The sequence below is a fragment of the Vespa mandarinia genome, chromosome 14 (assembly GCF_050613455.1).
Source record: "Vespa mandarinia isolate Hongniang chromosome 14, ASM5061345v1, whole genome shotgun sequence".
NCBI classification, from domain to species: Eukaryota; Metazoa; Arthropoda; class Insecta; order Hymenoptera; family Vespidae; genus Vespa; species Vespa mandarinia.
In genome coordinates this window covers 487257-513087 of record NC_140823.1, presented here as the reverse complement: position 1 = coordinate 513087, position 25831 = coordinate 487257, and the positions used below count along the sequence as shown (strand labels likewise).

The 25831-nt window shown below is 24.6% G+C and overlaps 1 protein-coding gene across 1 annotated transcript; it reads right to left on the bottom strand.

Moving 5' to 3' along the window:
• Positions 1-3688: 3688 nt before the first annotated feature.
• LOC118450775 (uncharacterized) lies at positions 3689-10580 on the bottom strand. The gene is made up of 3 exons (XM_035886675.2): positions 9682-10580; positions 7431-7609; positions 3689-6010 (listed from the first exon to the last, which is right to left on the bottom strand). The coding sequence occupies exons 1-3, from the start codon at positions 9775-9777 to the stop codon at positions 5878-5880; spliced, it is 408 nt and encodes a 135-aa protein (XP_035742568.1). The 5' UTR covers positions 9778-10580; the 3' UTR covers positions 3689-5877.
• Positions 10581-25831: the final 15251 nt, after the last annotated feature.

The window sequence follows — 25831 nt, the reverse complement described above, 5'->3', positions numbered from 1 at the left end:
AAAAAGAAATAAATATACGAAAATTAATATACTTTTTCATCATGACTTTACTGATTAGTAATCATTCTCATTCTGTATGTATGTGTGCGTGCGCGTGTGTGTGTATGTATGTATACATATATTACTGTATTTTTTCTTTTTGATACAATGTATGTTGATAACAATTTTTTAAAAAAGAAACGAAACAAATACAAACAAAAATATGATCGTTTTGAGATGCACTGTTATATATTCAGTTGTATATGTATTCTTTACATTGAGACTCTTCTAGGTTGTATTATATATATATATATATATATATATATATATATATATATATATATATATATATAAGAAAAACTCATTACACTGTTAATAATCATACAATTAAAGTAATCGAATAAGATGTTTACAAACTGAAAGTGAAAATAATAAAGGATGAATGGAGAATGGAGAAAAACAATGAGAGAGAGAGAGAGAAGGGGGCAGAAGGGCGGGAAGAGAGCGAGAGAGAACGAGAGAGAGAGAACGAGAGAGAGAGAGCGAGAGAGAGAGAGAGAGAGAGAGAGAGAGAGAGAGAGAGAGAGAGAGAGAGAGAGAGAGAGAGAGAGAGGTCTTCCGATGCTTGAATTATTTGTGAGTTTAGATATAATGTATTTTATAATATTAAAAAAAAAATATCGCCAATTTAGAAAAAAGATACATTTACTCCATGTATGAAAATTAAATGTACAGGCAATTTTACTAAAGATAATAATTTAATGTTGATATATTTTGCACAAATCATTATTAATATTAATAATAAATCATTAATATTAAAAATTCTATTGTATAGTGTGCTTCGTTCACAACCTGATTATATGAATTAATAATCCTTTACTAATAGTGTTTCAATAGTGATACATAATATTTATTATTATTATTATTATTATAATAATAAAATAATTATAATAATAATAATAATAATAAAATAATAATAATAATAATAATAATAATAATAATAATAATAATAATAATAATAATAATAATAATAATAATAATAATAATAATAATAATAATAATAATAATAATAATAATAATAATGATAGTAATAATGATAATAATAATAATAATAATAATAATAATAATAATAATAATAATAATAATAATAATAATAATAATAATAATAATAATAATAATAATAATAATAATAATAATAATAATAATAATAATAATAATAATAATAATAATAATAATAATAATAATAATAATAATAATAATAATAATAATAATAATAATAATAATAATAATAATAATAATAATAATAATAATAATAATAATAATAATAATAATAATAATAATAATAATAATAATAATAATAATAATAATAATAATAATAATAATAATAATAATAATAATAATAATAATAATAATAATAATAATAATAATAATAATAATAATAATAATAATAATAATAATAATAATAATAATAATAATAATAATAATAATAATAATAATAATAATAATAATAATAATAATAATAATAATAATAATAATAATAATAATAATAATAATAATAATAATAATAATAATAATAATAATAATAATAATAATAATAATAATAATAATAATAATAATAATAATAATAATAATAATAATAATAATAATAATAATAATAATAATAATAATAATAATAATAATAATAATAATAATAATAATAATAATAATAATAATAATAATAATAATAATAATAATAATAATAATAATAATAATAATAATAATAATAATAATAATAATAATAATAATAATAATAATAATAATAATAATAATAATAATAATAATAATAATAATAATAATAATAATAATAATAATAATAATAATAATAATAATAATAATAATAATAATAATAATAATAATAATAATAATAATAATAATAATAATAATAATAATAATAATAATAATAATAATAATAATAATAATAATAATAATAATAATAATAATAATAATAATAATAATAATAATAATAATAATAATAATAATAATAATAATAATAATAATAATAATAATAATAATAATAATAATAATAATAATAATAATAATAATAATAATAATAATAATAATAATAATAATAATAATAATAATAATAATAATAATAATAATAATAATAATAATAATAATAATAATAATAATAATAATAATAATAATAATAATAATAATAATAATAATAATAATAATAATAATAATAATAATAATAATAATAATAATAATAATAATAATAATAATAATAATAATAATAATAATAATAATAATAATAATAATAATAATAATAATAATAATAATAATAATAATAATAATAATAATAATAATAATAATAATAATAATAATAATAATAATAATAATAATAATAATAATAATAATAATAATAATAATAATAATAATAATAATAATAATAATAATAATAATAATAATAATAATAATAATAATAATAATAATAATAATAATAATAATAATAATAATAATAATAATAATAATAATAATAATAATAATAATAATAATAATAATAATAATAATAATAATAATAATAATAATAATAATAATAATAATAATAATAATAATAATAATAATAATAATAATAATAATAATAATAATAATAATAATAATAATAATAATAATAATAATAATAATAATAATAATAATAATAATAATAATAATAATAATAATAATAATAATAATAATAATAATAATAATAATAATAATAATAATAATAATAATAATAATAATAATAATAATAATAATAATAATAATAATAATAATAATAATAATAATAATAATAATAATAATAATAATAATAATAATAATAATAATAATAATAATAATAATAATAATAATAATAATAATAATAATAATAATAATAATAATAATAATAATAATAATAATAATAATAATAATAATAATAATAATAATAATAATAATAATAATAATAATAATAATAATAATAATAATAATAATAATAATAATAATAATAATAATAATAATAATAATAATAATAATAATAATAATAATAATAATAATAATAATAATAATAATAATAATAACAATAATAATAATTATAATAAAAATAATAATAATAATAATAATAATAATAATAATAATAATAATAATAATAATAATAATAATAATAATAATAATAATAATAATAATAATAATAATAATAATAATAATAATAATAATACGCTCTCCAGATTTTGCTAAATCGAAACTCATATGCTTTATTGGTGTTATTTACGCGATAAAAAATCGCACTTATGTGATTTTTCTTAAAATGACTTCTATTGTGACCTCAGTTTTTATCAAACTTGTTTTAGTAGAGCAATGAAAGTACCTAGTTTTTAAAACTTTACATTTAAAAAATGGGAAAGGTAAGTAATTTAATTTTATTAATATAATAGTTATATATTTATCAGTGAATAACATTCTATTAGATAACTGTTTATATTATACTTTGTAAATCCATTTTACAATAATCCATATATGAAAAAATCTCTTCGTATATTTTATTCCTGATTTCTTTTTTTTTATTATTATCATTAATCATGATTTTTCTGATCTTAAAAGGTAATTTCTTTAATTCAAAAAACATTGTTTTCGATAAAATATAAACATTCATGCAGTTAATATATAATGAAATTGGCAGAAAAAGAAAATAGGAAAAGAATAAAGAATAAACCAATTTTATGAATAAACTTACTCGTTTTATTAAAAATTGTATTATTTTCGGGGTTAATAAAGGGCGAGGAAGGAAGGTAGCGAGGTAGGGCTCGTTAAGGTGGAGGTCGATAATATTAATTATATAATAATTGTACAATACAATCGGTTTTGTACTTTTATCTTTTAACTTATTTTTTGTTTTGTTTTGTTTTGTTATCTTTGTATATTACACATAAAAGTTATTTGAAATACTGCATTACGAATACGTTTAATTAGAGCCTCTGTCAAAAAGTGATTACCATTTTCTTTTCTGAATATTTCGATGTAATAATTAAACATAAAAGATGTTTTCTTTTCTTTTTTTTCTGTTTTGCTTTCTCTTACACCTTTTTAACAACATTTTTACTTAATTATTATTTATTATTATTATTAGCAATTTGCGTGTAAATAGTTATATATATACATATATAATCGATTTCACGAAATAACGGAGATCATAATTTTCGAACGACGTTGACTTCATTTTTGTTTTGGCTTTCTTTCTTTCTTTTGTTGTTGTTATATAATTTATTGATATATAATTTATATGAGGCTAATGATTTTTTGTTTTTTCTTCTTCACATAGATTTATCTCTCTTAATTATTTCAAATGTTTAAATCTTTATACTTAACTATTACTCCCTTACGATATACTTAAACATTAATTGCTCGCATTATTTTACAAAGAGTTTTTGCTTTTCTCTCTCTCTCGAATAGTCGATAAGATGGAGACGACAAAAAATTATTCAATATTTTTCGTAATACTACCACACAAATTACTATAGCTATTTTTTCAACCACGATCCCATTTCCATTAAGTACAACATTATTAATAACTTTGGAAAGGATTCGCGTGGGACCTTATTGTAAAACAAAAAAAAAGAAAAAGAATGAAAAGAAAAAAGAAAATTGTAAATACATCAAAAAGTTAATCTTGTTACTTATACGATATTTTTAATTCTGTTGATATGATTAGATATGTTGACACATTGTTGAAAACGTTGTGACACCTGCACTACTTGTGTATGTACAGGTATTCATAACTTATGTAATTATTAAACTACATGTATAACATTTTTTGTAACGCATTATCATAATATTGCTTATATTTTTAAATATAATGTTTCCTTAATTTTGATATTATTAATTTTCTGGAATATTAAATATTTCAATAACAATTTTAATTCCGATTATAAATATAATCGATGAAAAAAATATTAATTTTTTGCATATATATATATATATATATATATATATATATTATTTTAATATAATTAATTTGCATGTAATAATCAACAATGCGTCATACCAAAATCACGTGTTCTACTTAACTTGGTCTCGCTCTCTCTCTCTCTTTTTCTCTTTCTTCTTCTCTTTTTAATAAAAATATTTTAATAATTATTTTTATATATACCACTTAGAAAGAATTAATCGATTGTAAATTATTACGAGCAAACTGTTTTAAAACTATATTTCTAAATTGTAAACTTAATTATATACATACACACACACACACACATATATATATATATATATATACACGTGTGTGTGTGTATATGTGTGTGCGCATATATCGGATGCGCTGAAAACCGACTAACGAAGGACGGTCTTAAGTGACTTTACAATTGAATTCAATTTAGGAATTGGAAAGAAATGTTTTCTTCTGTTGATGTCGTTGCATATCGCATCGAAATGATACATATTTCAAATAATAAATTATGCGAAAAATATAAAATTAATTCTTTTCTACTTTAACTTTTAGAAGATGGTCATATTTGACCAGAGAATAATTATATTATATATATATATTTATATTTATATATATAATTATTATATTATTGTATTGAAATATGATAAATGGCAGAAAAATTATTGAGGATAAAGGAAGACAATGTGTCACAAATATATATATTTTTACCTTTCTTTTCTTTTTTTTCTTTTCTTTACGTTTTCTCATTTAAATCGTCTGGACCGTCCCGTGAAAATAAATTGATACAAAAAAAAAGTTCAAAGGATAAGGCTTTCTTTTATAATGGAATATTAATCGTTAAATTTATTGAATGTTTTTTGTGTTATTGACGTCTTTGATTAAAAAAAAAAAAAAAAAAAAAATAAAGAGAAAAAGAAAAAAAAGGACAAAAATAAAAAAAGAAAGAAAGGGATAAAAGTCTTCTAATTCGTGTCTTCTGTGGGTGCCTCGGTATCATTCGACGTCGTGTTTTGACGACACCGATATACGTATGCACTTACGGATAAATCATCTTCCGTATGTACGCACTTGTATGAATAATCTGGGCACTCGCATCTAAGAAAAACAAATGAGAAAAATAGATCGATATTTGACTTCAATACTCTCTTAATATTATCAATTATATTTTAATTAAGAAAAATCAAAACAAAATTAAAGAATTATTCTCTATAATAATTGATATACCTAAATAGATATATATATATATATATATATATATATATATATATATATGTTAATGATTTTCTAAAAATCAATTTTAAATTTAATGAACATGCAAATAGAGAATAGAAATCTTTTTTTCTTTGAATCAAGTCTATAAAAAAGTAATTCCTAAATTTTTCTAAAAACGCTATCGTAATAAAAATTAATTAGAAATCTTGTATAGCCGATCTATCGAATAGATTTTATTATAAAATTTCTACAGTATTTGTTATTACATTAAAGGATGAAAATAGGAGAATAATGAACACTGGCCATCTTGCTCGTTCTATAAATAAAATCGAAACTGTTTAGATTTCAACATTTTATGGGTTTAATAACGTGGTACTAAAATCATATTACGATTCCTACAAAACGAGTTCAATAGAATATATACTACTTCCACTACTACGAAATGTTGGGGATCATTGCCCCTGTTCGGTTTAAGTACTGTTTAAATTAGTCGGTTGTTTCCTTGTCGGCATCGTTTCATCTAAGTTATTACTGTCGGGAAGTAAGTCAGATTTCGGATTTATAATATGTCGATAACGTATGAATATATATATATAGTGTGCATGTGCACTTGAAAACGAAATGCTCTGATAATATTTAATTTTACTTCTATTAGCAATCTTTTTTTTCTTAATAACCCATACAAACCAATTTCATATATTGTATATATATATATATATATATATATATATATATATATACAGAATGAACTAAAAGTACAAGATGATTCAAAAAATCAATTATCCTTTTTATTCAACGGACTTTTTATACTTTTAGTTAGGTTTGTAGTTATACAATTTGAAAACACAATAAACAAAGTATTAGCCTAAAAAGCCATGAAAAAAAATAATTTTTAAGATCAACGGAACTTTTGATTCTTATATATAAATCCGCAAATCATATCATTAATTAATATTAGACATATATATCGTTCCAATCGAAATCAATTTTATTTATATTTTGATTTAACATATTTAATTGAAGATGAAATAATTAAACAATTTTTTCTTTTTTTATTTTTTTTTTTTAACTTTGATTCTAAATAATTTTTTTTTCCAACAATCTACCAATTCGATATATTTATGTTATCAATCTTAATGTATTTATTTTTAAAAACATTCATCCTTTAATAATAAACTAATAATAATATAGCGATAATAAACAAATGTAATATTACTGTAATAAATACTTATTGAAAATTTTTCAATATATAAAACTATAATAAATAAATATGATAAATACAAGAAGAAGAAGGTTAACTTACGTGTTTCTCATGAAATATTCGAAGCGTCGCGTGAACTTAGTATAGATCGCCCATCCACAAGGGTTGCCTTGACAAATATGTCGTGTCCCGTTTCGTTCTTCAAGATCAGTCGAGCGTAAATCTCTGACCTTGTTAATTACCGTGCTCCGTAGCATTTCTTCCATTGCTTCGGAGAATTCCTATATTGAATGAAGAAGAAGAAAAAAAAAATATATATATAACATTAAATTAAATAAATAAATAAAAAACGTTTCTGCATTAATATACCAACATAGATGATATTAAAAAAAAAAGGAAAAAAGGAAAAAAAAAGCAAAAATTAATAATCTCCATATAAAAAATCGCAAATATAATCGTTTGTTTGGATGTCGCAGAGATGAGAAACAAACAAAAAAACAACCGACGTAAAAATACATAGATATATGGTGAAAGAATTTAAGAAGTCAATTTAGATCAAGCGCGTGTTAAACGGATTAAAATCGATGATTTAACAAGCCCATTAATTTATATTACGATGATGTGTAGACCTATTTTACAACTGCGTGCTCGAGTGGAACGTAATTAATAAGAAAAAAATAAAAAATAAACAAAAAGATGATAATAAAAAATTTATAAAAGAAAAAATATACATATATATATATGTATATATAAAATGAAAAAATATTAAATCGGATCACCGGAATGAACGAAGGAAATGTATATACACGCACAAAGTTCTATATATTACTTATTAATATCTATACATATACATAATAATGCGCCGCACAGAGAAATACATACGTACATAAATCAAAGAGCGAATTGGCAAAATCGCGTTCATACCGTCCGATTATCTTTCGGCGTTTATTGCGTCAAAACCTAACGACGCAGTTCGGGGTCAATGCCATCGACCTCGAATCTTGAAAAAGAGATGCGTATGCTTGCCTCTGAAGGCGTTTTATATATCCATATGTACATATATGTATGTGATGTGTGTACAAGTATATATATGTATGTATCTATGTATTTACAGTATGGATGCATCCATATATGTGTATCATATATATATATGTATAAACAAATTTTAATATTCTTTTTTATCAAACATTTTACGAAACTCTAATTCATAGAAACTTATATGGAGAGATATATGCGAAAATTTTGTGATAAAAAATAAGTAATAACATTTTTGTTTAATTCCTTAAACAAATATATTCATTAGAATTATGTGTATATAAACAGAAATTAAGTGAATGTTCTTTCATAAAATTACGATATACCACGAAATTCATTCGATCGACAATTTTATATTTTATATGGATTTTAAAAACAGGTATAAATATTTATTATATAGATTATATGCATTATTTTAAATTTGTTATCTGTATATACTCCTCTGTTAATAATATGAAATGTATATATAATCAATAGATCAAATATATATGTTCTTCTACAAATTAACATACGTATATGTAAAAAATAGCGTAATATGTATAAATTTAATAATAAAACAATATGCTCTTATATAGATCGAAGTATATACATTTCTATATACAATACAAATATTCTATATTTGAGCAAAGTATTAATAAAATGAAGATGAAATAAAAATTTGAATTCGCATAAAAAAAGTAATTGTAATTTTAAAACGAAAATTTCGATCGTATCAACGAAATGCCTGTATAAATCGGCTATATAAATTCTTATATACAACATACATACATATATACAATGAGAGAGAGAGAGAGAGAGAAAAAGAGTATATTCAAAACAAGGATGAATAAAATTCAATTGAGACAAATTCGAATTTGCGTAAAAAAGTGATTCTAATTCCAAAACCGAAGATCTTGATCGTATCAACGAAATTCTTATCCAAGTAGAAATAAAATACAGTTGAAAAAAAGATTCGAATACGTGCAAAAAAGTGATTCTAATTTTAAACCGAAAAACTTGATCGTACTAACGAAATATCTTTAAATGTCCTTATGTACAACGAATATATTACAATACATTTAATTCAAATATGAATAAAATACATTTGAGAGAAGTACTGGAATTCGTGTAAAAAAAAGAAAAAATGATCATAATTTTAAATCGAAAATTTTGATTGTACTAACGACTGATTAAAAAAAGAAAAAGATATAATAAATAAATGAATGAATAAAAAATAAAAACGGAAATGAAAACGAAAAAGCGAAATGAGAAAAATAAATAAACTAAACAAATTTGAAAAAATTTCTAAATTAGGGAAAAAGAAAAAAATCGTACTTACTTGGGAGGATCTAACCACAGCGCTGTCACTTTCCGTAGAGTACCACATGATCGTGGTGATGAGCGTAACGATGACAATAACGACTTTGCGTTCCATTTTCTCTTACTCCTCTTCGAATACAAAACAATTTTAAACAAATCCTTTTAAATTCCAAAACTTTTAATCCTTGTAACTTCGCGATCCTCAATTAGACGACCACGAATCTCTCTTTCTCTTTCTCTCTCTCTCTTCTTTCAATGTCCTGTCTTGTTCCCCGTCGAAACAAGGAAACCGTTTGTTCGTTGGCGGGAAAACGCGATCCTTAAGCACGTTTTATCGACGATCTCTTCTTTTGTACACGTAAAGTATAATCAAAGGATATCGTATAAGGGAAATAAAACTTTAATAATAATTTGGAGTTCAAAGTATAGGTATAGATAGGAGTGAAGGAAATAAGAAAAAAAATGATATATAAGATAGAGATCTTCGAATTTTTTGTTTTTAGAAAAAACTAAATCTTTGAATAGAATAGAAAGAAAAAGAAACAAACACAAACACACAAAAAAAGGGATATGGATATAGATATATATATCAATATATAAATATTGATTGAATGAATCCAAAGTGAGTTCTGTTGATATAATCTTTCTCTCTTTTTCTATCTTTTTATCTCTCCTTCTCTCTCTCTCTCTCTCTCTCTCTCTCTTCTGTAGCGCAGAAAACTCCCCAAAAACTTCCCCAGAAACGAATTTCTATGAACTTGTATCGCGTGTTGAATTTCGTATTACGTACGCTGTTTTCTCTCTCTCTCTCTCTTTCTTTCTATCTCTGTCTCTCTGTTCTTATCTCTTTCTCTTTTTCTCTCTCTATAAACTCACGACTCTGTTCGAAATTTATACATAGACTGTTCTCTCGTGTTAAAGAGTGAGGACGCTTCCAAGGCACCGAAGGTTTATATAGGTTGCGCCGTTGTTCGAACTAGTGACTTGTGCCACGTGGTGATGGTGGGGAATGACGATGAGTGGAAAGGGTGGGGGACAGAGGAAAGATGATCATTGCGATCGGTCGGAAGAGTTGTGAAGAGAAACGGAGGGGAAGGTGCGTGTCGCGTTTCTACGCATCTTTTTTCTTTTTCTTTTTCTCTTTCCTTTTTGTTTTATTTTGTTTTGTTTTCTTTTATTGGTGGATGTATATACATACGTGTATGCATCGCGCGTGCATATTTCTACGTATGATTTGAATATTATGTTAAATAATCGTTTTCAAAAAAGCATTCAAATAATTTTCGAAATATTTAGATGAATTGTTGTTTTTCATTAATTCGATTATTTATGATTTTCTAATTAAATTAAGTTTATATTATTGTTATTGTTATTATTATTAAGTTTTATAAAGCTTAATATTTTGAATAAAAACAAATTAATCTTATTTCTTTATAAATATATATATTATAATTTTATTGCATGTGGATCCATTATCAGTATATAGAATAATATTTTAGATTCTTTTTGTTAAGAAGAATCCTAAACGGAGGGATCTAGAATATTATTCTTCATCTTGAATCTTATTAAATATTTTTACGAAAAACATTTTTTCCCTATATTATGACATACTACTTATATATTGTAAAAAAAAAAGAAAGAAAAAACAAATATTATTTAAATGATACGATAAATTAATTTCATATATAAAATATACAAAATATGAAACATTCCAGTTAGATAAAAATCGTGACTTATTCGTAAGTTCGTGACTTATGTATACGTGAATTTTTTTACATAGGTTGACGAATAATTTGTAATTTGACGGGAAACCCGGTACACACTTATATGACACACGGACGCACACATAAATAGAATGATCAAATTACATAGATACGTCAGACGCTGTTGTACAACGGATTATATTGCATCATATTCGTTTCCACATATCATAACATCGGCTTGCGACGCGTTCTTTTGCGTATCGGACTCTGATTTCATTCTCAACGGTATATTAGAAGCAATCCGTGAATTATCTCGAACGCGTTTGTGGTTGTGACGTAATTTCGTGCATCAATATGTTCAAGAATTGAAAGGGTTCATTCACGTTTGCATGATTATTTTATAATTATTATTTTATATTTCAAAATGTATCAAAAAGAAAAGAAAAGAATTTAATATAAAAAATTTAATATAAATTTTTATGTTTATCAACATCATGTATTTCTCTTGATATATTTTTGTAATTTATATAATATATTTTTCTGGAATGCATATATATATATATATATATATATGTTATACATATGTATCCGTATTTATTTTCATTGTGGTAGCAAACATAGTGTTCTCTAATCGAATCGAGGAGAATTCGATTAGTACGGTTTTAGAATAGGAGGACACTGTATTAAGTCGTAGCTAGATTGCATCAGCTACCATCAAGTTCATGCATGACGCAAACTCAAGTTTTGTTAGATTATCCTCAAGATTTAAGAGTATCGTCTTCCTAATTCGACCTGGTCATAAGTAGGTATCCTAATTAATTTTTGACCTCTAGTAAAGAAATTCCTCACATTAGTATATATGTACACACACACAGACATTCCTTAGTTTATATATATATATATATATACATGTATATATTATTATTAGTCATGTACATATATATATGGTTTATATATTGTACGATATTGCATAGGTACTTGCAAATTTTTTGAATTAACAACTTTGTAAACACGTTCACATATACAAATTTTATATATATATACACACACACAATTAATATATATATATATATATATATATATATATATATTAATCAAAATTATATTTTTAAGAAATTCATGATATTTTAATATAGTTTTGATTACACACTCAATTTAAGATTCGTATAACTATATAAGTTAGTACCTAGAACAATATCTATAACAGTCAATAACATTTATTAGAAATAACTACGATGAAAAATGATAAAGTGAATTCGTTAAATGAATTATCTTTCCTTATCTTTATTTATTTTTTGGAGTACAATAAAAATTCAAGAAATCATTATAATAATAAAACTTTAAAATTTCAACGAAGAGAATAATATAGTAATTCATGGAGACGCTAGAAACAAAAAAGAAACAAAAACAAAAAAAAACAATATCGTGGGAAACTAGAAAATGAAAAAGGTATCTTTATTTGGAAGAAGAAAAAAGAGAAAAAATAGAATATTAAATAAAAGAATATTTGTATGAGACAGAAAAAGAGACATAGAGAGATAGAGAGATAGAAAGATAGAGAGATAAAGAGATAAAGAGATAGAGAGAGAGAGAGAGAGAGACAGAGACAGAGAAGGATATGTCAAACGTTGGACAAGCAAAATATTTTTCTGGTTAGTATTTAGATGCTTGTCATCATCGTTATCGTCATCATTCTGGAACGCGATAGGTTAACAAGGTGTCGGTCGATTAGAGACCGCCATATTATCGGCAGATAAACGAATGGGCGAGTCGATGCGCGGAGGCACGATGGGGGCCCGCTTATGTATTGACCAATCAGCGTTAAGCAACGATGCGACGCTTTGAGTGGCGTTTCCTTGAGCACGCGCGCGCCTGCGGGAACGAACTACCGTGCATCGAGAGTATGTTTTGAGCTCTCTTATCATCGATTTCTTGTATTAATGATGTTAACAAGATGCATCAATGTATTATTAACGTGTTTTTCTAGCTGTTTAGTGTCGTATCAGCGTGGGCATATCTATAATTTACGTGCACGTGATTTTTGCGATTAGAAGAAATTTTTCTTTTTTTCCTTTTTTTTTTTATTCTCTTTTTGTTTGTTTTTCTTTCTATATTTAATTATTAGAATCATTATATTGTTTTAAAATAAACGGGTGAAGTATTTGTCACTTTGTTTTGATTAAGATTTTATACAAATAAAGTATTGACCAACATAATTAACAAGATTTACCAAAATATTATAAATGTGTTTTTCTTGTTGATCAGTATGATATTAGCATGGGCATATTTAATTTACATGCACGTGATTTTTGCGATTAAAATAAAATTTTTCTTTTTTTATATTTAATTATTAGAATTATTTTATTATTTTAAAATAAATAATATCAATGATATTCGGATCATGAAATTGTTATTTGTTTTGATTAGAATTTTATACTGATAATGCATTAACTAACATAATTGACAAGATTCATCAAAGTATTATAAATGTATTTTTCTAGCTGTTTAGTGTTATATTAGAGTGGGCGTATCCAATTTACGTGTACGTCATTTTTGTGAATTAGAAACATTTTTTTTCCATTTAATCATTAAAATAATTATCATATGAACAATATGATTAAAGATATTTAATATTTAATAAAACATTTTGTATATTCGTTCTAATCATTCTTTTATAATAAAACCAACGATAATCGATAATCGTGATATCTTTTGAATATTCGTGTAAATGCGCATTTTACTTAAGATAAGATAAGTAAATGTTGTAAGAGTAATAAGAGATCACGACTCGGTGTATCAATGTCGGTGGTTTGGTCTCTTGTAACGTGTATCGTATTTGATCTGACAGGTGTTCGAACTTTACATCGTTCATAGAGAATGTGATTCGATGCAACTAGAAAATTATCGATAGATTCTAATATACTTCCATCGATCTATTGATGGAGCAATATTGTACCACATAATGCGTCTTATTTCTTATTTTTTATTATCATAAAAAAATGATACAATTTTTAAAACCTAAATGCCTAGATCCGATATATTAATTCGATCATAAATATTGATACTTTAAATAATTGATAAAATCATTTGTTTTTTCCTGAAATAAATAAATAAATAAATAAGATAAAATAAAAAGACGTGTGACAAACGTGGGATAGAAATGATATGTTTTTGAAACCTATCACAATTATGTATAACATGTAAATATTAGTTGCGATCATAAAAATTGATCCAACAAATAATTTGTAAAATTATATTTTTCTTTTCGTGAAAGAAATTGAATACCTAAAACAAAAAAAAAACAAACGTGTGATCAAACGCGAGTTCGAAATGATATTTTTCTAAGCAGTATAGCCTATATCCTCGCGATATTTCATATCTTTCTGAAACTCGTAAATACGAAAAGGGATAAAATCCAAAATTTGACAAGGAGTTATACGAAGAAGTATAAAAAAGAAAAAGAAAAAAGGAGAAGAAAAAGAAAAAACAGAAAAAAAGAAAGAGAAAAGAAAAAGCGCTTTAAAAGAATCAATTCGAATCTTTTGAGACTTTTCGAATTCGAAAACGAATAGTTGATGGTAAGCTCTCTCCCGATTCGGTGATGTGTCCTGACGTAGTAGGTATTTCTTATCTTGAAATAGAATGAGGCGGAGAGTGTGGAGTGGAATATAATAGAGGGAGTCGATTTCAAAGTAAAACGAAAAAGGGAAACCATTGGGGGAATGGGGTGAGGAGAGAGAGGTAGGGCTAGTTTGGGGGAACGAGGGAACAAGGGAGGTAAAGGAAGAAGACCGAGAGGAAGCTTATGACTCTCATCTTTAAATTGCGTCATTTCTGTCTTTCTCTCCTCCGGGAGAGGAGAGTTACGCACAGCATGGGTTTATCGTACTCTCTCTCTCTCCTCTCTCTTTCCTTCTTTCTTTGCTTTTCTTATTCTACGCAGTCCAAAAGAAAGAAAGAAAGAAAGAAAGAAAGAAAGAAAGAAAGAAAGAAAGAAAGAAAGAAAGAAAGAAAGAAAGAAAGAAAGAAAGAAAGAAAGAAAGAAAGAGAGAGAGAGAGAGAAAGAGAGAGAATCATCATGTTTTCAGTCATCGAGGGTACAAACTCTGTCTCCGATTGAAACTCCAACTACTACACTATAAGTCGAGCAATGACATTATATTGTATATGTACATATATCTTATTACACATACATATATTTATTACACTTACACTTTCATATATCTTTTCATACACACAATACACATATTTTATTCTATTGTTCTTATACGTTATATAGATAAGTGTTTAACAATAGTATTAGTATATCTCTAAGAAATATTTATCTCATAGAAAACATTTCATGATAAGATTCATCTTAAAGGATAACTTAAGGAACAAAGTATCTATACAAATTTTAACTATAATGTCTAAAGCGCGACATACTGTATAAGAAACAGTGAACTTTGCCTTATTTCGCTAATAAACAAAAATAAAATCAATTGATGCGATCATTAAATATAATAGAATTTAAAGAAAGTAAAAAACAGAGAAAAGAAAGAAAACAAATGTTTACATAATATAAGAAAGAATGATAACAACAATATTTAACAGTACTTATGTATATTTATCTTGATCTGTTCATGTACTGATTTACTTATACGTAATTTTCTAAGATCATAGGAAATGAACATTCAGACTGATGCAATATTAGTCGATATATTTATTTATTTCGATTGTTCATTTTATTTTATCAGTCAGAATAGTCATTTTATTTTATCAGTTAGTATTATGATTATGAAAATTTCGAACGTTACAAATTAAAGTCAGTAGTTTATTTTATCAGTTCCTTTTTTTATCACTTTTATACAATTTTAAAATTTGTTATGCACGAATTCTTACATGTATAGATATCTATTTTGTAAGTTTGATTTTATTTTATCGACATTAATACACAGTTCTTTCTTATATACGAAGTTTATCAAATTTCTTACAAATTTTTTACAAATTTTTTACAAATTAACAAAAAAGTCTTTTTAATGAAACGTTTTTTTCCAAGTTATAAATTATGTATTTACTTATAATTCGTATAATACAATATCTATAAATTTTACAGTTATAATGTTTATAATAAATGTAGATATATAATTTAACAAAATTATATAAAATTGTTCTGTAATTTTCATTAAAAAAATTCTGTTACAAAAATTCAATTATTATTTTCAATATCTTATATATAAAGGCAACAAACTATTAAGAATTATCTAAAAATAATTAATAAAGCCGAATTGTTCTAGCTCTAGTTTTAACATTATGTATATATATATATATATATATATATATATATATATATATATATATCTATATATGTCGCATTCTTTCCCGCATTTATCGAGCAATGACACCGTTGTGTACATCTAACTCATTTCGTAAGAAACATGTTTTTCGCGCAACAGTGTCATTGGCGACGGTTAGCTCCCATAAATAAGAATAAAATAGGGGTCTCTTTTCTCGGTTAGCTCGGCTTTGAGACGAAGCCGAGTAGTAGTAAGTAAATATACATATCTCTCACGCGCGTATAGATACCAAAGATTATTAATATAAAAGTCCAAATCTCTGTATGCTTTTTTTTCAATAAATTCTTATTATTTTTGTCCAATCTAAATGAAATTTATTTTAGTTATACGTTCCAATGTAAAATATAGATAGATTATATTAATTTTTTGAAAATATTATCTATAAAACGTAATATTAAAATATATTAAACGAGCGAAGAGTTTTCTGTATCTCTCTCTCTCTCTTTCTTCTCTCTCTCTCTCTTTCTTCTCTCTCTCTCTCTCTCTCTCTCTTTCTTCTCTCTCTCTCTCTATCTCTCTCTCTTTCTTCTCTCTCTCTCTCTTTTTCTTCTGTCTCTCTCTCTCTCTCTTTCTCTCTCTCTATTTCTATTAAATGAGATACCACGTCCTTGATGCACCATGCAAGGATTTAAACGATTTAATTTTGTACAAAATATGTTTTATAAAATAATACCTGTGTTGTGCATTCCATCTGCTATAAAATTCTAATTTAATATAAAATTCAAGAATCTAATTGTGTAACACAAGGATGTGCACATACACGTATGTTCTTACACATATACACACATACAGACACAACAGCTTTGTTGAGTTATGACGTCATCCTTGACGGGTGAATATACTACATACAGATACTACAATATCAAAGATTATTCGAGTTTCTTCTCTCGAACGCATCTAGGCTTATTTGCCGTTTAATACGTTTGACAAATGATATTGTCGAATATTTTGGCGATCCTTCAAAGCGATCGTCCTCACAGAGAGAAATACTGTTCTCTCCTCCCTTTCTTCTTTTATTTTTGGAATTGTCGTGGAACAACTCTCATTTTTGATCTATACAGACGGCCAAAAAGTCTTCCTAGCTAGGCCAAATGTTTCTAAGTATATTTAAAAAAAATAAAATTAATTAGATATCTAATTCTATTTGAGATCATTTTATGCTAACTTTTATTTATTTCTTTTTTCTTTTTCTTACTCTTTCTTTTCTTTGTTGTAAATTATAAATAAGTACTTAGATATGCTGTTTTATATATACGGACAATATAAAATTAGCCTGCGAGTTGCGAGAAAGATCAATTCATTTATAATATCATCTAAAAATTCATGCTATCTCTCTCAAAGTATATTTATTATATGTAGATTTACGATTTATTATACGTGTATTTATATGACGAGATATTTTTTTTCTTTCTTTTTTTTTATTAATTATGTGAAGTTATAGAGATAATTTTAACATTTAAGAAATTTTCAATAGAATTATGATTAATTTATATTTTAATCTAATTATTTTAACTTCTATTCTTTGGAAAAAATTTCTTTTGGAATTTATTTAGAATATCAAAAAGGCAATAAAAATAATTAAAATATTAAAAAATAATTATAAAATAAGATGACTAGATTATATATTTATCTAATCCTATCGATATTTTAATTGAATTTTATCGATTTTATTTATCATTGAAAAAATATGCCTATATATATATATATGTATGCCGCAGTTTTTATCATTATTTATAAAAAACTATTCAAAGCTTAAAGTAGCTAAAGAAAAAAGTAATGAAGAATCTGTTTCAAAGAAGAAAGACACTCTTTCTTCAACGAGCAACGTGCACGTGCCTCTCGCGTGGCTCGCCATGAGCATTAGTAACTAACTTCTTATCTATTATATATTTTCTTTCTTTTCTCCCTACGTTAGAGATTATCGCTTCGTATATATTTACTTCCATGTATTTCACACTTGCGTAAGGACTTCCTGTCTCTCGTATTTCATTTTCCCAGATGAAATAAACGGCTATCGTTTGTATACAACACGATCGACGTGGCTTGTCAGTAATTTCACTGACATGATTAGAATGTATAAAAAATATGATTTCACTATTTCGAAGAATTTTTATAGAAATATTAGACGAATTTTCGATCGTTTTTATCAATTTTTCTTCTATATTGATCAATTATCGAATATCATGCGTGTAATATTTATATGAAAAGAATATGTTTAATAACAACGATTTCATTATTCCGCAAAAGTTCAAAAAGAGAATTCAATAATTTTTCGATCATTTGATGATCGATCATCAAAGATCATGCATGCAAAAAATGTCATGTAATACATATAAATATATCAAAAAATTATGATTTCATTATTTCGAAGAATTTTAAAAGAAAGTTTGATAATCTTTTGATTATTTTTACGACGATCCATTTTTTTTTTAATTGATCGATCATACAAAATCGTGATCAAGGAATTATCAAAGATTGAAGAGAAAAAGACAAAAAAAAAAGAAAGAGAAATGTTTTCTACAATTGTGCTTACGCTCGTAGAGCTGTGACATTGATGTGACATTGTTTACGGTTTAAAAGAATCGTCGTCGGCCTGCACGATTCTAAATATAGGAAGCTAAGTGAATCAGGCATCACGCGAGAGAAACGATGGTCCAACCGCATGTGTCTGATTCGCGAATGATTTGCGGTGTTACTCTTATTTCGTAGATAAACGAGTCACAGTAAAATATTGTTTCTATTGTATGTATATATATGATCGAATCGATAAGTAAAATTGTTATTTACAAATACACGATATTGAATCAAATTGTATAAATGTGTTATCAAGAACGGATACATAGAGTTAATAGAATTATAGAACTACCAACAATTATTTTCGATATATTAAGATATACCTTATATGAATTGGTGATTATAAAAGTGTTCTAAGTCAAAAAAAAGGATGTAAAAAAGATTAATTTATAATTAGATCTATTTAATGTTATAATTAGGTAATGAAAAACAACTTTCGTGTAACATTTTAATATTATTCTCTATATAATTATAATCTTCATAATGGTAAAAAAAGAGATCTGAAATCACGTCATTTAGATGAGTTTGGTAGTTCTAGTGTTAATTATTATAAAAAAAAAGAAAAGAAAGAAATTACAAATATAGAAAGAGATACAAATTTCTTACATTTTTTTATATTAATATCTACATGTATCTCTCGTCTGAGTACGATCAAGAGGTGATTGAGAAAGAAAAAGAGAGAGAGAGAGTCTGCGAAGATAAAAAGACAGATGAAAAGAATAAGATGGAAAAGAAAAAAAAAGAGAAATGATGATCATGATGATGATCATAATGATAATGATAATGATAATGATAATGATAATGATAATGATAATGATAATGATAATGATAATGATAATAATAATGATAATGATAATACTAATAATAATAATAATAATAATAATAATAATAATAATAATAATAATAATAATAATTATAATAATAATAATAATAATAATAATAATAATAATAATAATAACAATAATAATAATAACAATAATAATAATAATAATAATAATAAAAAGAAGAAGAAGAAGAAATTGAAGCGTTTACCGTTTCTTGGGGTCGATTCCGGCGAACAGCTGCCCCGCCAACGTTTAGGCGCCACCCGAGAAAATATGATTCTCTTATGGAAAACCTATGTATCTGTTAGCATGTCTCGCGTCTCGCGAAAGTGAGTGAGAGAGAGAGAGAGAGAGAGAGAGAGAGTTCGCCGCGTCAGAGAGCGACCGTCTCTCGAGAATCCAAAACGATCCGCCGACAGGTTTATTGGCACGGAGGTGGTATCGTCGTTACACCGCGAGCTCACGACAAAACATTCAAAGACGCGCCGCCGCCGCCATCACCATTGCTACCACCCACTGTGAGAAATAGAGATAGAGACAGAAACAGAAACGGAGGGAGAGAGAGAGAGAGAGAACTCCTTTTCGATTTTATAAATATTCCTCGTCGAAACGTGTTCTCTTTCAAGAAGGAACCCTCTCAAAAAAAAAGAAAAAAGAAAAAGAAAAAATAGGAAAAAGACGTGCAATCGATTGATCCTTCGTCTTCCGGTTACTTCGATCTTTTTGATATTATGATTTTTATTAAGGAATAAATATAGGTAATATATTGGATTTATAATTGTATATGAATTATTTTTAGTTTTGTTTAAGATACAATTATAAGATATTAATTATTATTATTATTATTATTATTATTATTATTATTATTATTATTATTATTATTATTATTATTATTATTATTATTATTTTTGTTTTTTTTTTATTTTTATATTATTTAGGAGAAATAATTTATACGTTATGTTATATTTTCAGGATTAATAATATTTAAATAAAATTGTATGAATTATTATTATATAGAATAAATATAACTATATAATGTATACAAGTTTATGTTAATAATTATATTAAAATAGCTAAATAGTAATTTCGGAATTTCCAATATTTTACTATAGTAGTATTAGTATTTAGTAATTTAATAATTTATTAATTTATTGGAAATATTAATACTAATAATAATATAATGTGTCTGTATGTGTATGTGTATGTGTATGTGTGTATGTGTGTGTGTATATATATATACATATATATGTACACACACACACACACACACACACACACACACACATATTTACTAAATTACTAAATTTATATTCTCTCTCTAATAGATACTTTATGTCCCTCTCTTTATTTGATATTTTATATAACATTTTATTTAGCATTTTATTATACCATATTAATAGTATTACTAATAGATATTCTAATAATAATGTAATATTAATTTTCTTGACACATTCTACATTTCTTTTTTGACAGATTTGTTTTACTATAAATTCAGATATTCCTTTATTTAATTAATACTAAAGAAATTAATATAAATAAATTATGTAAACGATTTATTAAATTCTTTTTTAGAAATAGTCAAAATTCATCGATTTTTTTTTAAAAGAAATGGAGTAGAATGTAAAATGATCTGATTCGATTCGATTAATTGAAATATTAGCTATCTATATTAATATCTAATTAATATAATGATGTTATCACACCCTCGTCTTTGGTTGGGTCTATCGGCGCGTGTACAACTCGGTCAGCTAGCACGTGATGTTCCGGTTCGTCTTGCTAAATTACGCTACGCGTTTTCCAAGAAGCTAATCAAGCCGGGTTCATACGGATAGACACGCGAACGATGCCACCGTATATTGATCGTTTTGGAATTTTTATCGTTTCAACGAAGTACAATTGTTTTAACGATGAGTTCATCTATAAACTATCGACCATAACCGAGAACGCATATGTTTTGTTTCGAAATTAATCATTATTTTTATTTATCTCTCGATCCTGCATTCGATTAGGTATGATATATGTATTTCGATCGATCTCGATGCAAAACTCGATTGATAAACAACGTACATACGTAGATATATATTTTTTTGTTTTTCTTTTTTTTTTTTTCTAATTCGAAGTTAGCGTCATCATGATGATGATATATTTTGATCGATGGGTCGTACAAAAATTAACGGGGAAATACGTACTCACTTGCTATCTTATTTGAAATAGTTATTATCATTTTTTATTATCATCATTCCAAGAATGATCTAGTTTGATCGATATGGAATTAAAATGGACAGAAAAGAATATATAGATTTTCTCGAAAACTGATGTCATCTTACTGATGATATCTTTCAATCGATCGATTGATACGAATTAAAAATTAATATGGAATAATATGTAAGTATTTTTTATTTAGATGATCGTCGTCACCTCTGTGATGATCTATCGATCGATTCGTATAAAAATCAACGTAAAATAAGAAAAAAGTTTTCATTAAAATGTCATTTTCACCTTGTTAATGATCTATTGTTTGATCTATATAAAGATGAACTCGAAACAAGAAATACATTTTCGTTAAAAAATCATTCTTATCTTGTTAACGATTTATCGATCGATTTCATATAAAATTAAACTTAAGGGGAAAAAATAAATTTTCAATAAAAAAAAATCATTTTCATTTTATATTAACAATCTATCGACCGTTACATCTCATACGAAAATGAAACTCAAAAGAAATAGAAAATGAACAAAAAGATATTTTCATTTTAAAATCCTTATCTCATTAATGATCTATATGGATTTCGAACCAATAAGTAAAAAGTAAAAAATACTTCTCGAACATGGCGCGAATGATCGATGAGAAAGGGACTAAAAAGAGATACCAATCTAAATCTTGTTCTTTTCCGAAGGTGGGTGTGTGGGGGTCGGTGGAAGAGAGAGAGAGAGAGAGAGAGAGAGAGAGAGAGAGAGAGAGAGAGAGAGAAAGAGAAGAAGGGAAAAGGGGATGTGTCGTGAGCAAGGAACTATGTATCCGTGACACTGGTCACGTAGGAGCTAGAGGACCATCCCTACGAAGAATTTCAACGCCCGGTTGGTATGCTCGACTGCGCTATTACGTATCTTCTTAATGACGTCAGCAAACTTATACGAACAACGAAGGATTCTTAGAACGAGTACCATCATCCTCCTTTTCCCTCTTTACTTTTGGCCCCAACGCAAATTGACACGAGCTGATTGTAAGAGGAAATTTCTTTTTCTATTTCTATTTCTTTTTCTCCTTCTTCATTTTAATCTTTGTTTTCTTCTTCTTCATCTTCATCGTTTTCTTCCTCTTTATCTTCTTCTTCTTCATCTTTTTCGTCTTCGGTACCACTAGAGATGCGTGCCTGCTTGTTCTTTTTTTATTTCTTCGACACTGTCTCTGTCTTTGTTAGGTCAAGGAAGCGGGTCAAAGAAGGAACAAACGATATATATCTTTTGACGTCATAGGCATTCCCAACGATCCGATCGATATAATCCTACATTTGTACCATTGACGACTATAAGTGGATAAATATCGGGCATGCGGAGTCATTTGCATCACATTCATAATCGACCCCGTGGGACCACTAATTTTTCATATCGAACTATCTTTCGTATATTTATTTCAATATAAACTACTTACTTTATTGGATTTTAAAACAATATGATTATAATATAAAATAATATAAAATAATATAATATAATATAAAATGTATATATTATGCTATAATATATTATATTTCAATATAATTACATTAAATATAATATTAAGTACGATCTAAGTTACAAATTAAAGAAAAAAGAACAAAAAATAATGTATTTATTGCGTAATTCGTACAGCAATATATTTGTATATCTACAGATTACGGAATAAATTAATTTTGTTTATAATTCTTTTTACTTAGATCAGTTTCATAATCAACGGGTCGTATTTTATCGGAAGGATAAATATCGTTTTATAATTTTTATAGAATGATTAATCTATTGAAATTTTTATATGAAGTATCTACTCGATTGTATTTATTATAAATAAATTCATATGAATGATAAGAAATCATTCAGTAAAAGATCTTTTTTTGTTGATTAGAAATTAATCTAGATGTGTACATATTTACATCGATTGAACGATATTTACATTTTAATATAGATATACTTACACGAAGATTCTTTTATCTTATGTTACATTTTTTCATATAGATAACAAGTATTCCTATTATAGTTATTTTGTATTACGTTACGAAATATTTACGTAATATATTTATCAAATAGGTATGTGTATATTATTAGATATGTTGTTGATGTATAACTTACATATTATAACATTGCTATATAATGAAAACTTGGATGAAAAATGTGTGCCAATATTAATGAAAGTCGTTCGTGTAAGTCAAACTTTTTATTCTAAAATATTTCCATTGCATTTGTCAATACTTATACTATTATATATATATATATATATATATATATATATATATATATATATAATATATATATATGTATAATAGTATTATAGTATTATATATATATATATATATATATATATACTAATTATATATATATATATTTAGTTATATATATTTATATATATATAATTAAACACATACATAGATAGTATCTATATATTTGCTCAATATGATTTATATATTTTCTATCGTATTTGCAGGAATTATAATATACAAATTATGTTAATTATTTAAAAGTCAAATAATAAAAATTGCAACATATTATCAATTGTTCAATTAATTCAATACAATTAATTATTTAAACAAATACATAGATAAATTTATATCTATATTTGTCCTATATGATTTATGCTTTTCTACTTTTATTCTTGCAGGTTGTTCAGAGTAAAAAGAGAGAAAAGAAAAATACAGAGTGGAATGATGAAGGAAAGGATCCTCCTTTCGTGGAAAACGTTTGTGTCATGTTGGCCGATTGACGTCATCAGCTTAAGCATTTATATATACATACAAACATATACATGTACATACACACACATATATATACACATATATATATACATATATACATATATACATATATACATATATACATATATACATATATACATATATACATATATACATATATACATATATATACATATACATAAGCAAGATTTGTGATGTGGGAAATTTAAGAGTGGACCTTGTCCTTGTCCCTTCTAGGAAAGATGTCAAAACGAAAATTCATCAAGGGTAGATACGTGTAAATACATACATCGTAGAGTCAAAGAATCTTCCAAGAAGACGGGTTAACTACCATTGTTCATAATTCGAAGAACGAGAAGAAAACTTAACGAGCTTTTACGATTTTTTTACGAATTCTAAGATCATTTATTAATTAACGATCTTCCACTAATGTTTTACCTTCAACGGTGGGTCTCAATTACTAACAATGATTATGGTCTTAGTCAAGACTATTTATTCTTCTTTTTCATCTTATTTTTTCTTTCTTTATTTATCTCACGTTAAAAATCATGTATAAGTTACTTATTTCTTTATTTCTTCAGTTTTGAAAATCTAAGTCATTATCTTGTAATAGAATTCATTTAATATAATTTCATTTTATTTCATTCATTATGAGAATATGAATTCAGAATTCATTATAAATTATTAAAAGAAACGATATTTCTCTGTTATTAAAATACATTTGGTATAATTCGAATGGAAAATCTTTGAATATATTTAGGAATTATAGGAATTGGTAAAGAAAATTTTAAT